This window comes from Sorex araneus, chromosome 4, assembly GCF_027595985.1.
Source record: "Sorex araneus isolate mSorAra2 chromosome 4, mSorAra2.pri, whole genome shotgun sequence".
Classification (NCBI taxonomy): Eukaryota; Metazoa; Chordata; class Mammalia; order Eulipotyphla; family Soricidae; genus Sorex; species Sorex araneus.
The window spans coordinates 3052702-3067186 of NC_073305.1; the positions used below are offsets into that span (position 1 = coordinate 3052702).

Here is a 14485-nt window from a genome sequence, read left to right on the forward strand (position 1 = left end):
AACTGGAGTAGATCCTTCCAGAAGCTTCTGGCAGGGCAGGCAACTTTCCAGTGAAGAATCAGAGCGGAGAGTGCCCCAGAGCCCCCAGCTGTAGGCGGGGGGGTCTCTTTCCTCTCCTGAGGCTGCGGCCGTGACCTTGGCCGTGACCTCCCCCAAGTCCCCAGCTTCCGGGGTACACAGCGTGTCTGCCGGTTGGGAGCTTGCCCGGGGCCCCGGGTTTTCCCTGCGTGTCCACGGCACAGGTAAACTGGCCTCACCCCGACGGCCGGCAGGGCCTGGGACCGGGCTGGGTGCCCCTGGGACCGCTGGCGATGTGTGGGTGCGAGCAGGGGCCCTGAACTCCGCGGGCCGTGAGCCCGGCGCCAGGGCCGTTCTGCTGAACCCGAATATTGAACCCGGCCCCTCGGCTGCTCAGTGGGAGCCCTCCCCTCCCCCAAACGTGCCGAGCAGCAAATTCTTTCCACCTTGTTCCCGGTTCCTGGAAGTAGCAGGAACCTGCTCCGGCATCCCCCATCCCCGGCGGCCCCACGCGCTCCTCCCGGTGCTGGCTCTGTCCCCCCCAACCCTGCCCAGCGCTTCTGCAGTCCAGCGCCCCGACCGCCTCGGCTGGAATGAAGGTGGCCGCGGTGACGGCTCACAGCACTTCCCCCAGCCCTTCCGGGCATTCTTTTTTTTTTTTTTTTTTGCTTTTTGGGTCACACCCAGCGATGCTCAGGGGTTACTCCTGGCTTTGCACTCAGGAATTACCCCTGGCGGTGCTCAGGGGACCATATGGGATGCCGGGGATCGAACCCAGGTCGGCCGCGTGCAAGGCAAACGCCCTGCCCGCTGTGCTATCGCTCCGGCCCCCCTTCCAGGCATTCTTGGACTGTGTGACCGTCCACGGCCCAAGTGGCGGTTCCCCTCCGGAGACCTGGGCAGCGCGTGGCTGTGTCTAATAAAATCTTCCTTATTGGGGCCCCCAGTGCCTGGGTTCCTAATTCAGGGGCTCCCACAGTAGCACAGGCTGCCCGGGGGTGGCAGGAACCACCCAGGGCTGCGAGGCACCCGCTGTGACTGCCCCGAGCATTTTTTTTTCATTTTGAGTCATACCTGGCAATGCACAGGGGTTCCTCCTGGCTCTGCACTCAGGAATCACTCCTGGCAGTGCTCGGGAGACCATCTGGGATGCTGGGAATCGAACCCGGGTCGGCCGCGTGCAAGGCAAACGCCCTCCCCGCTGTGCTAGGGCCCCAGTCCCGCTGGCATTTTCTCACCAAGTTTGGGTCCCCGGAGCCTCTTCCCCAGGGCCTCCACATCCGTGTGGACGGGCTGGGGAGGGGGGGGGGGGCAAGGACATTGATGGAATCTAAGGTAACTGCTGGATTTTCCCAAAGTTTCATTTGCTTAAGTATTTTTGACAATCCCATCAGCCATGCAGCGGGAACGAGCAGTAGAAACAAACGGCTTCAGGCCTGTGAAGGGGGCAGGCCTGAAGGGGGGTGGGAAGAGCAGGCAGTGGGCAGGGAAGGTCCCAGAGGCCGTGGGCCTGGGCGGGAACCTTGGATGCCTGGAACAAACGCATCAGGAACGACTTTGTAAGCCACGGAGTACCAATGAAATGGGGGAAAAATAAACTCACTGCCAACGCAAAGATCTCAAACAATAAATAAATAAGTACTGTTGGTCACTTTAATGACCTTCTTCCCGACCAGGCTCCCGTGGGCCCAGTGCTCTGGCCTCTCCCCTTCCCCTCTGCACCTTTCAGAGGACGGTTTCTCTCAGACATTAATCCAGACCACGGGGCTGTTTCCCCCGCTCCAGCCCTGGACCTGCGCGCCAGGCGCTGTCAGCGTCCCCCCGAGTCTCCTCAGAGCGTCCTCCGGCATTTGGCAGCGGCATCCGTGGAGGTGCCGGGCGCTGTGGCGCTCTCTCATGGGAGGGAGCTGCTGTTCCTCTGTTTTCGTTTTTGGTGTAGGGGTGGGGGTGGGGTGGGCCACATGTCATGCGTGGCAGTGCCCAGGGAACCATCCCGTGGCTGCCCACATGCAAGGAGAATGCCACGGAATGAGGCCATGGGAGGGAGGCCACGGGAGGGAGGCCACGGGATGGAGGCCGTGGAACGAGGCCACGGGAGGGAGGCCACGGGAGGGAGGCCACGGGATGGAGGCCGTGGAACGAGGCCACGGGAGGGAGGCCACGGGAGGCCGACAGCTGTGCAGCACCCAAAGGCCTCGCCCTCCGAGCGGCTGGACGCACGCATGTCCTGCACGGCCCCCGCAGAACTGAGCACGGGGGATGCAAAGAACCGGACACGGCCGGCTTCTGCAGGCGCCACCACGCGTCCACCGCGTCCTGCCCGCCGTGGGCTGCTGGAAGCCCGTGTGTCTCCACGGCTGGGGGGAGGGTGGCACCGCGTGCCAGCGGGACAGAGCGCAGCCACCCACTGCCTTTGAGACACTCGGGGGCTCAGAGCGTCTCTCCTCTAGCGACACCAAGGAAGCGGTCGGCAGCCGGGACAGCGGGATGGAGGGACCCTGGGCGGGGCCTTCTCCAGGGGAAGGGGCACAGGACCCCACGGCGGCCGGGTGTTAGTGAGAGGCCTCCAAGCGAGGCTAATGTCTAGGTGCCCTTGTGCACTGAACTGAGAGTCACCGTGTAGCAGCCGCATCTCGCCCTGAACGCTTACAGCTATAGTGTGCGGCTTGTCCACTTGCTGTCCGACCTGGGTTTCCTGGAGGCTCAGCTCCGATGCGTCCGGTAAGGGTGTTAGTGAGAGGGCCTTGGGGTCAGGCTACCATAGCTGAGTGTGTTTGTTCAATGCCACCAAGAGTTACTGTAGCAACCCCAGTTCACTTGAACTACAGTTTCAGCTACTGCTTGAGGTTTCTCCATTTCCCCTCGACACTCCCACTCCTGAAAATACTGAAGAACGTGGGGATCGGGAGGGAACACAGACCACGTCCACCTCCCCTGCACCCCAAAGGACCAGAGGCCCCCCGCAGGGGAGGAGGAGGGGGGCGGGGGAATGGGGGGAGTGGAGGGGAGCCTGGGAATGGGGGGAGTGGAGGGGTTGGGGAATAGGGGAGAGTAGAGGGGGCTGGGGAATGGGGGACAGTGGAGGGGGGCTGGGGAATGGGGGAGAGTAGAGGGGGCGGGGAATGGGGGGAGTGGAGGGGGCTGGGGAATGGGGGGAGTGAAGGGGAGCTGGGGAATGGGGGGAGTGGAGGGAAGCTGGGGAATGGGGGCAAGTGGAGGGGGGCTGGGGAATGGGGGAGAGCGGAGGGGGGCTGGGACCTCAGAACCCAACAGGTCAAACTCGTGCCTCCAAGCAGGCAGCGCTGACCCATGGCCTGAGGACATGGCCGCGGACTACAACTCCCATCGGGCGCAGCGGCCCGCCGACTACAACTCCCATCAGGCACTGCGACCCGCGAACTACAACTCCCACCAGGTACTGCGATCACGGACTACAACTCCCATCAGGCGCTGCGGCCCGCGGACTACAACCCCCGCCGGGCGCTGCGGCCGCGGGACACCGGCCCTGCGCGCTGCACCGGCGGACCAAGCTCGCTAACCCTGAGCCCCGTGCCGGGTGGGGATGTCGCGAGAGGCGGCAGCCTCTGAGGCGGAGCCCGAGCTGCTGGACATCGCGCGCGGCCTGGAGAACCTGCCCGTGAGCGTGTGGCCCCCCGGCGCGGAGCCGGAGCCCTTCGAGGTAGCGCCCGCGCGGGGCCCCTTCCGGGAGGGGGCGGGACTTCCGGATCCGCCCGGAACTTCCGGGGCGGGGCCGGCGGCTCCGCGTGGACCCGCGGCAGGTGCGCCCTGCGGCCGTTCGCCCCGGGGCCCGGCTGCTCGCACGCGGGGTCGGCGCCCAGTGCCCCGGGGTCGGTGTCCCCCTCGGAGCCCGCGTGTGCGCGGGGCCGGGCCCAGCTGACGTCACGCCCCACATCTGCGGCTCGTGCCCGCGGGACCCCCTCCCCCCCCGGGCAGGTCACGCGCCCCCCCGCGGGCACCAGTCCCCCCCCCCCCCCCCCGGCAGCCTGGGCGTGTCCCCCAGGGAGGGGCACGGCGTCAGGCCCAGGGTCCGGCCGCGAGCAGGGCCTGGCCGCCCCGCCTCAGCCCTGCCTCTGGCCTGCAGGGCAGCAGGGGGAGGCCGGGCCAGCCCCCGCGACACGCGTCCTCCGAGGGCCCCGGGCCACTCCCCAGCGCGGAGGCCACCACGTGAGGAGCAGCTTCAGATCAGCCCTCAGAAGCAGTGACTGGGCCGAGCCCGGGCACTGCCGGCTGCCGGGTCCAAACAGGGTCCCAAGGCGGCAGGCACCGGTTTAAGCAAAGCAGAAAAGATGCAGTGCGGGTGGGGAGGGGCAGCAGCAGGAACCCGGTGGGCCGTGGTGCAGCCGACCCGGGTCTCGCCGCCGCTTTCTAGCTCCCTGGCTCTGAGCCCTGCAGGGTTAAGGTTGCAGAAAGAGGAGAAGGACCTTCCGCGGGCATCTAGAGCCCTGCCAAGAAGATAAACATTTAAATGGGACTTTTAAGTGACAGTTTCAGATGCCTCCAGCTAGCTTGCTACCAGTTTTACGGAAGGTCAGACTCGTGTGCCTTGTCAGTCCCCGCCTTCGCAGGCGTGGGCACACAGGAGAGTGAAGGCATGAGAGGCTGGAGTGATAGCACAGCCGGGAGGGCGTTTGCCTTGCACGTGGATAACCCGGGTTCGATTCCCAGCATCCCATAGGGTCCCCCGAGCACCGCCAGGAGTAATTCCTGAGTGCAGAGCCAGGAGTAACCCCTGAGCATCGCCAGGTGTGACCCAAAAAGCAAAGGGGAAAAAAATGAAGGCATGAAAAAGTCGAGGTAAAAATAACCGCCTCTGTGCCTCTGGGTGTTCTGTGAAAGGCAGAAAGAACATCAGCCGGTGCACTTGGAAAGAGGCATGTCATGGTGCCACCAGCAGGAGCACCGGGCGGCAGACTGACAGCCGGTTTTCTTTAGCACCTTCCTGGATCGAAGCTTTTTTCCCCCGGATCTCTAAACCCAGCCTCCAAACATCCTTTAAGATTCTACTTGACCTTGAGGAGAGTAAGCTGGCCCAGGCTCCTGCCGGCTGCTTGGAGCAGAGACAAACTCCTGGGGGCCGGAGGCCAAGTACCAGCATTCTTGAAGCTGGTGTTTCAAAACAACCAAAAAAGGAGTGAAGATCCTCACAGCCCTTCCTGCCAGCCCCGAGCCGGCGCGCAGGTCACACTTCGCCCACCCCTCTGTCTGCCTGGCGGCCCAGAAGGTGACCCGGGAGACGCCAGTGTCTCCGGAGTGTCAGGGCCGCGGCCCCCCGTGAGCACACAGGGACCTGCGGCCCACCCCTTCCTGTTTCCAGTGGGGGCTCTCAGCGCACCCAGGGTGCGGAAAGGGTTTCTCGAGTTTTCTATCAGAAAACCTGGCATCTGCCCTGGGATCGGGCGCCTGGCCCTTGCGGCCCCCACGTCCCCGAGCCACCCTTCAGGTCCTGCTGTGCCCGGGTGCCCACGTCCCCAAGCCACTGCTCAGGCCCCAGCCTTGGCCCAGGTGAGGCTCAGCTGAGCGCTGCTGGTGATGGGCCGCTCGGGGTCCCTCGTGACCTCTGAGGCGCGCGAGCCCGGCCCCAGGGACTTTGTTTGCCGGCCTCTGGCCTGTGGGGGTCGTCCCCAGCACTCCTCTGGCGGCCCCTCAATGGGGATATTTTTACTTGGGTTTTCCCGTCCTCTCCTTGGCGGGCAGAGATGTTTGGGGAGTTGAGCACTGCGCCCTGAGCCTGTGCCGTTCATCTGCCTCCGGAGCAGCGGGGCCGCAAGGGAGGCCGGTGTGTGCCGGCCAGGGCCAGGCGCTGTGGGTTCCGCCTCAGTGGACCGTCCCTGCTTGCGGCTCTGCTCACTCCCGCCCCCTCCTCACTGCTCAGCCACTTTCCACCCTTTCCGCAGCGTCCCTTCGGGTTTGTCAGTCAGGACCCATTTCGCCAGCAAGAAACGCACAACCCAAAGGAACGCAGCTAACGTGGGAAACGTGCTGGGGGAGGGTCCCCGACCCTGTCACTGCCCGCTGGACGCCCACGCCCTGCCCCGCCACCGACGAACCCTCCCTAGGTTTTTGTGCATGCGTGTGCATGTGTACACGCGTGTGCATGCGTGCACGAATGTGTGTGCGTGTGCACGGGAGGTGAGGGGCTGGGGTGGGTCCCAGCGGGAAAGAGGGCCCACCCGCCTTTGGTCCCCTCTAGCCCCCGGGTTGTGGTCCCTCGGGTGGGCTGTGGTTCGGTGTCCACCCCTGACCATCTGGGGCTGAAGGAGTGACGCGCTGGTTGGCCTGGTCGAGGCCCCACCCCGCGCGCGCCCCTTCCTGGCCGCTGGTACCCAAGTCGGGGTCCCCGGGAAGAAGCTGTGCGGAGGGGACGGAGGCCGGGCTGGTGCGGCCCGTGTCTGACCGGCCTGGGCCGGGGGTCTCTTGGCCGCCGTCTGCTGCCCGGCGCCTCCCTGCAGCTGGCCGGGCGCGTGGCCAGCCGGGCCGGCCCACGCGGCAGCTCTGCGTCCCCGCGGCGGGCCCGGTGCCCGTGCGCGCGCGCTGACCCGTCCCCTCTCTCTCCCGCAGTACTGGCCGGACCCCGTGGCAGGCCCCGGCGCCCCGGCCGACCCCGCGGAGATCGCGCTGCCCGGCTGCCTCTGCCCGCCGCCCGCCTGCCGCGCCGCGTGCGCCTGCCTGCGCGGGGGTCCCGCGCCCTACGACGCGGAGGGGCGCAGCCTGCAGGCGCGGGGCGCGGCGCCCGCGCGGCCCGTGTTCGAGTGCGGCGCGCTGTGCGCGTGCGGGCCGGCGTGCGGGAACCGCGTGGTGCAGCGCGGGCTGCAGGTGCGCCTGCAGCTCTTCCCCGCGAGCGCCAAGGGCTGGGGGCTGCGCGCGCTGGAGCCGCTGGCGCGCGGCCGCTTCGTGTGCGAGTACGCGGGCGAGGTGCTGGGCGCGGCCGAGGCGGCCCGGCGGCTGCGGGCCCGGCCCCCCGGCGCCCCCAACTACCTGCAGGCCGTGCGCGAGCAGGTGCCCGGCGGCCGCCCGCTGCGCACCTTCGTGGACCCCACGCGCGTGGGCAACGTGGGCCGCTTCCTGAACCACTCGTGCCAGCCCAACCTGCTCATGCTGCCCGTGCGCGTCCACTCGGCTGTGCCGCGCCTGGCGCTCTTCGCCGCCCGGGACGTGGCCGCCGGCGAGGAGCTCACCTACGACTACTCGGGCCGCTTCCTGAACCCCGGGGGGGCCCAGGGCCAGGAGGAGCCCCCCGAGGGAGAGCCCCGGACGCCGTGCCACTGCGGGGCTGCCTCCTGCGCCGGCCTCCTGCCCTTCGACGGCTCCCTGTGCGCGCCCGAGGAAGAGGCGCCCACCCAGGACCCTCCGCAGCCGTGTCCCCCGGTGTGACCCTCAGGGAGAGCGCCCGGCCCGGCCCGGCAGCGTGAGGGCAGCGCCGGACACGGGCAGGACTCTGAGGGACCGCCAGGCCACCTCACCGCCACCGCTGCCCGCAGCCACCCTCTCCAGCCCCGGTGGCCCAGGACCACGCGCGTGGGATCCAAGCGGAGACGCGGGTCCGACGGGGAGCACCTAAGAACAAGGAGCGTTTGAGCACTTTCCTCCTGCCGCCTGGCCCGAGCCCCCGGGGCCTGGGAAAGGGCTCTGGGCGCCTGTGCCTCCTCCGGGGCCCACCGAGGGCCACTGCACATCTCCACGACAACGGTGTCTCATTCACTGACCGCCAATCAGGGGACGCCCGGAGCCCCTCACTGTGTCTAATAAAGTCCTTCTCGCTGTGTCTTGATGTGCATCCTGGGAAAGCGGCAGGGCCGTGGCCGCTTGTGGCCTGTGAGACCCCCACTCAGCTCTCGCCCTGACGGGAGAGGCCTGAGCTGTCCTCGGTGTGTGACGTGCGGCCACAGGACAGGGCTGCCAGGGCCTCCCCATCTCAGGAGTGATGACGAGGCAGTGACTGGCTGGCGGCCAGGGGGTGGCGGGAGCTGCACTCCGGCCAGGTCCCGTGTCCCCTTCCGGTCAGCGCCGTCTCGGGAAGCCGGGACGGGCACGGCCGAGTCTGAGCCTGGGGTGGCACTCGGGAAGTCACAGCTTCCCCAGGCCGCCCAGCGCCCCCCGAGGCTCTGCCCTCGGCGCCCATTCCCGCGGGGGCCAGGCCTGGCGGTGGCGGGGCTGTACGTGGTCCTGGAATCCCGGTCATAGTCGGACCACAGCCGAGCGCTGAGCTGCACCTCTGGGCTGTCCGCTCCGCGCCGTTTGGTTTCAGGGTTTTTCTATTGTAAAAATTGTGTGTGTGTGTGTGTGTGTGTGTGTGTGTGTGTGTGTGTGTGTGTGTGTGTGTGTGTTTACAACAGTGTCAATGTTTGTACTTTTGGTGGGCAAAATTATGCCCCTCAATAGCCACCAAAGGCCCAGAAGCTGCCCACTGTGTCCTGTGTCACCGCAGCCGGCCAGGTGTCCCTGCTCCCACATCTTCTAAGACACAGGGCGTCTCCATCTCTCAGCCTCCTCCCTCGGACTTGCTCTAGTTCTGGCTGTGGCAGAGGAGCATTTCCTCCTGGAGCCAACGATGGCCTCCATGTCTTCCCCGCCATTTCTCAGGAGGGAGAGGGACAGCGCAGAAGGAGCTTGACCTCGCATGGGGCTGACCAGGGTGGATTCCCTGAAGTCCACCGAGAGTGATCCCTGCGTGCAGAGCCAGGAGTAAGCCCTGAGCATCACCGGGTGTGGCCCCCAAAGCCAAGAAATAATAACAGATGTTTACCGCCCTAGTGATCTTAGGATATACCTGGTGGTTTTGACACTCAGTACCGGAGTGTCTGGCACTGTGCAGAGTGACAGAAGCCAGTGGGGAAGGAAAGCGCCTCTCCTGACCCCAGCCCCCCGCCCCCTCTCTGCGAACTCCACGTTCTCTTCCAAACCCGAGTCCCCTGGGCAGGGCCCCTCTGCTTCCTCCCCCCCCCCCCCCAGTGCGAGGGACAGAACTGCCGGGAGGCCGAGGGCCAGTCCTGCGGGGTTGGTTGAATCCTGAGACGATTCCGTGCTCCATTCGCCATCACGTGACCTGCCCTGCTCTCAGATCTGGGGGTTCCGCAGACTCGCCCCTTAGCTCCCGACTCCTGGGCGGCCGACGCCCAGACCCCAGCGCCTGAGCCCGGGAGTCGGTCTGTATCGCTCCCTCCTCCCCCGCTCCCGCTCGAGCGTCCGCTCAGCCTCCCCTTCTCACCCGCAGGATCGGGTGGTTCTGAAGGTCTCCCGGAGACAGGGCGAGAGGCCACGGCGAGGCCGCACTCTGGCACCGCCACCGCAGGCCCTCGAGGCCTCAAGGGTGTTGACCCCGGTGGGCACTCGTCGAACATCTGCTCCGGGCCGAGATCAGACGGATCATTTCTATTCCCCTTTCTGGAACATTCCATCTCTTTACCAAAATGCAGGTTCGAGGCTGACTGACGGGAGGGGGGGTCCGCCCGCCCCAGGCTCCGCCTCCGGTGCCATATGCAGGAAAGTCCAGTTTAACTTTGGGCGCGTCGCCGCCCCACCCGGCCGCAGTGAGGACTGGCCAGGCGCCAGCAGCGTCTCCGACCACAGGCCGAGCTGACTGGGACTCGGTCCCGCAGCCCCCGTTAGGCACGAAAGTTCCAGAGTTTAAATTCCCAGAACAGGGGCTGGAGCGATAGCACAGCGGGTAGGGCGTTTGCCTTGCACGCGGCCGACCCGGGTTTGATCCCCGGCATCCCATAGGGTCCCCTGAGCACCGCCAGGGGTAATTCCTGAGTGCAGAGCCAGGAGGAACCCCTGAGCATCGCCGGGTGTGACCCAAAGAGCAAAATAAATAAATAAATAAATTCTCAGAACAGACGGAGCCCAGCAGCCTCGGTGCAGGGAAAGCCAGCCCGTACCACGGAGAGTGGCCAGCAGCCAAGCTCGGGTCGAGGGGGGGCAGCCAATGCCAGGGGGCCTGGGCCGCGCTGCTGCTGGCACCTCTGCCTGGGGGGGCGACCTTCCTCGCTCTCTGCCTGACCTTCAGGTGGGCTTCACTTATGTGTCACCCGTCATGGGCACTCTGGAGTTCAGCGTCCTCGGGGACCGAGAAAGGAGGTCCAGGAGATGTTCCCCACATGCAGGAGGCCTTGGGCCCCCAGCACTGCCTGGAGTGACCTGAGCACTGGGCTGGGAGCAGCCCCAGAACACTGCTGAGTGAGCCTGAGACCCAACCCGAACACAGAGGCTGAGAATCTGCAGAGTTCGAGGGTGTGAGCCTCCCACTGGGTCCTGGCCCTCAGCGCCGTGTGGGGTCTCTCCAGAAGGGGCCCCAGGGGGCTCCAGGAACGGGGCCACCAAGAGGGACTCCTAGGAGCAGGCCCCACCTTCTGGGTCATGTCCAGGTGGGATTTCCCCTGCAGGCCCCCATCCCGCAGAGAATACAACTGAGGCTCATCCCACGGCTCGGGGGAGATGGGGCCAGGGGGTGCAGCTGGGGACCCAACCCCCACACTCAGCCTGAGATGGGGCCGTGGGGAGGAGCAGAGACCCCGCTCGTGCACACACACACACACACACACACACACACACACACACACACACACACTCAGTCTGAGATGGGGCCGTGGGGAGCAGCGGAGACCCCCAGCCCCTGCACCCTGCCTGAGACCGGGCACAGGAACACCCGCTTCCAACCCCCTCTCGGGCTCAGTAGGTGAGGCCCAGGCAGAGCGTGGGGGCGACAGGGCCGTGGGGGTCTGCCAGCCGAGCCGTGAGCCCCAGGTCAGCCGGGACGCAGGGAGGGGGGCCGTACCCAGCGGGGGCACAGGCCAGAGCCGACACACTGAGGCGACACTCCGCATATGATGTGTGGTTTGTAGCTTTGCCCGCGGAGAAATCAGTCATGAGCACTGAAGCAGGGGCACTCCAGCAGCCCCGCGGTAGAACCCCACTCCGGAGCCCCTGGCTCACCTCTCCATCTGGGTGCCCCCCACCCCACCAGGGCACCAGAGGCAGGAAGACGCCGGGAGGGAGGGCGGGAAGTGGGCGGCGGGGGCGGGAGGCAGGAGGGACCCGTACCAGCCCTGTCAGCCTTCCCAGCGGCCCCACCAGCGCTGAGCCCGGCTGGCCACTAGAGGGGGGCAGCACACAGCAGACACGGGACTCGCCGCCGACCAGCCCAGGGCGCTTCCGGTCGGCCCCAAACCAGCCAGCTGACGGCCGGCGGGGAAACAGACGGCTGCATCGGGACTCAGCCCCGAGCCCTGGACAGGCCTTTCCCCCCGGGTGAATGTTCCGGAACCCAGATGGGCGTGGGCGGGAGCCACCCCACGGTGACCAGGGGCTGTCCCAGGGCTGAGTCCCCTGGCTGAGTGCTGGGGCTGAGTCCCACTAAGCTGGGCGCCCAGAGTCCATGGCCCGGCCACCTCGTGTCCCACTTTCTCCTCGAGTCTCCCCGACAGTGCCACAGCAACTCAGGCCCGACCCACACAGCCGGGGAAGGGCATGGCACAGAGGGGCGAGAGCCGCGCCAGGCCCGGAGTCCAACCACTGGCACCTCCTGGACCGTCCAGGGCGGCATCCCAGGCCAGTGTCCACGCGAGTCGGAGCGACAGGAGAACAAGGAGGCGTTGCCCCTCACAGTGACCCACGCCCCTCCTGCACCATGTCGACCCTGAGCCCATCGGGCGGGACCCCTGAGAACAGCACCTGGAGTAGGTCCTGAGCACTGTGACATGGAGTCCAGGAACCAAGCACTCCACCTTGCCGAAATCATCGTCCCTCCCACCCTGATGTCGCCGGAGCCCCCTGTCACTCGCGCCCCCGCGTACCCGACTCTCCCCGCGGCCCTGTGAGACCCACCAACCTTGGCATGGCCCTGTAAGACCCACTGACCTTGGCATGGTGGGCCTGAAGCACCAGGCATGGCAGGTGCTGCATGCAAGTGACGCCCTGGAGGACGAGCCGGGAGGACCCCTGGACCCGGGGGGAGCACGGCGCCATGGGGACCCCGTGACCCGCGCCGGCCTAGGGAAACCGAGAGAGCAGGGCAGCAGAGCCCCAGACTTACCCCTGACACCCCCTTTCTGGAGAAACATTTCTGAGGCCACGTGGAAACCTGGTGTTAAGGGAACAAACAAAATGCCACTGATGGCCTGAGGCCACACACACGCACATGCACATACACGCATGCACATATGCACAGAAACACATGCACATACACGCATGAACATATACACAGGAACACACATGCACATATACATGCATGCACATATGCACAGGAACACACATGCACATATATGCATACACATATGCACAGGAGCACACATGCACGTACACATACATGCATATACATATGCACAGGACACATGTGCATGTATACATATACATATGCACAGGAACACGCATGCACACATACATGTACACATGCACAGGAACACGCACACACACATGCACACACTGTTCTGGGCTGTCCAGGCAGTGCTGGCGCCTCGGGAAACGCTGGTCTGGACTTTGCGCCTGGAGCCGTGGGGTCAGCCCGGGGACCTGAGGCGGGTGACGTGAGCGGGGAGAATCCAGCTGGCGCTCAGGATTTCCTAAACACATGCAGAGGAGTGCAGGGGTCTCCGCAGACCCTGGCCCGCAGCCGCCCTCCCTGCCGTTCCGGGTGCAGGAGCCCAGGGAGGTGGCTCCCGGCCCTGCCCCAGCCCAGGCAGCCACGGCCAGAGACCAGTGCTCGGTCCCGGGGACGGAGGCTGTGGGCTGACCTGCATGTGCGACGGGTCGGAGCTTCGGGTCCAGCCTCAGCTCCTGGCTCCCGGCCGAGCACAGTCCTCACACCCCCGTCCTTGGGCCTCCCCAGCCCCGTGCACCACCGTCCCCCGGAGGCAAGGCTGGTCTCTCTGTGACAAGCCCAGAGATCTCGGAGATGGGCTCAGCGTCCGACCCCGGCCAGCGCCTGCCGATGGCCCAGTCCTTTGGGCCGCAGCCTGCAGGGCGCGGGGACGCCCGCCGGGTCCTTGTGAGGAATCAGACACGCCTGGCGAGTGGGGAGCCAGGTGGGCTCAGAGAAGCAGCCCACCCCGGCCCCGCAGCCCCCCGAGCTCGCATCGGCACGGCCAGGCACACCTCTGTCCCCAAGGGTGCAGGTGCCCCTGCCCTGCCCAGCGCCAACTCACTGGGGAAGCAGCGAGGAAGGTCCAGCCCGCCGGCCACTGCAGCCCGGCCACGGCCGCGCCCCAGGCTCGGGGCTCGGTACCAGCGTGGCTGCCACAGAAACGCGCCCTCTGGCTCTGGGCTGCCCTGGACACGGCCGCGACGCGGCTCGTCCACAGCCCTCGGCTGCCGGGCACACGGGCGCGTTCCCAGCTGCCCCGGGGGAAGCAGCGCGGTCAGGCGGGGCCCCGGGGACATGGCTGAGCCCGAGGCCGGACGGAGAGAGACGGGTGGGCAGAGGGCGACGTCTTCGCTGACCCGGCCCTGGTCAGTGGCAAGTCTGAGGCAGCTGCGTCCAGCCCTGAGCTCGGCCCCGTCCCGGGGGAATGTCCCGACGGGAAAGGTGCAGGGACCCTCCACCCTGGACCAGCCAGGCCTGTGCGGGGCTCAGTGGACTGAGCCGCTCTCACGCCCCTGCAGCACGGCAACAGGCCCCGAACACACACTCACACACGTATGCATACACACACTCCCACATACACACCCCAGGCCCAAGAAGGACCGCTGAACACACACACATGCTTTCACACACATATTCACACACACATACACAACCCAGGCCTGAGGGGATCCCTGAACCCGTATATGCGCACGCGCACACCACACACACACACACACACACACACACACACACACACACACACACACACACACACACACACACACACACACAGGTCCCGCCCTGGCTCGGGCATATGGATCAGGCCGCTGGCTGTGCTGGAGTGAGTGACAGACATAGTTCAGTATAGAGACACACCCCACAGGGTCCACAGGCAGGGCAGTGGGGGTTGGGCAGGGCTGGAGGGTGCCCGTGGGTGGGGGACGGGGGCAGGGCTAGGGGGTGCCCGGGCTGGGTGGGGCAGGGCCGGGGGTGCCCATATGCCCGATTCCCCAGTGACGCAAACGCTGGCTGGTTTGCTCGGCAGGGCCAGTCCCACCGGTGACAGTGAGGAAGAGACATTTCCCACCCGGAGTGACGGCCATCGGCGTGGGCACACCGACGAGATGTGCGGCCCCGGGTCACCTCGGGTCACCAGTGCTCACTCTGGAGGCTGTGCCCCGACGGGGGTTCAGCACAGGGACCCATCAACCACCCGAGGGGCCGGACAACAGGGGCCACGAGTCCGGCGTCACCCTGGGAGCCAGCCCTGGCTCAGGGGCCCACCCGTGCCCTCCCGGGTGCAGGGGGGAGGAGGGTCCCGGGGGAGCTGCTGGGCTCGGGCCTCCGTGTCCTGAGACAGAGCACCGCAGGAGGAGCGAGGAGCCGAGA

The 14485-nt window shown here is 66.5% G+C and overlaps 1 protein-coding gene across 1 annotated transcript; it reads left to right on the top strand.

Moving 5' to 3' along the window:
- Nucleotides 1-3491: 3491 nt before the first annotated feature.
- On the top strand, nt 3492-7991 carry LOC101544455 (histone-lysine N-methyltransferase SETMAR). The gene is made up of 2 exons (XM_055135591.1): nt 3492-3697; nt 6598-7991. The coding sequence occupies exons 1-2, from the start codon at nt 3581-3583 to the stop codon at nt 7408-7410; spliced, it is 930 nt and encodes a 309-aa protein (XP_054991566.1). The 5' UTR covers nt 3492-3580; the 3' UTR covers nt 7411-7991.
- Nucleotides 7992-14485: the final 6494 nt, after the last annotated feature.

Coding starts and splice junctions, on each gene's coding strand:
- LOC101544455 (XM_055135591.1), top strand. CDS start 3,581: ATGTCGCGAGAGGCGGCAGCCTCTGAGGCGGAGCCCGAGCTGCTGGAC. Junction 3,698..6,597: donor CGGAGCCGGAGCCCTTCGAG/GTAGCGCCCGCG, acceptor TCTCTCCCGCAG/TACTGGCCGGACCCCGTGGC.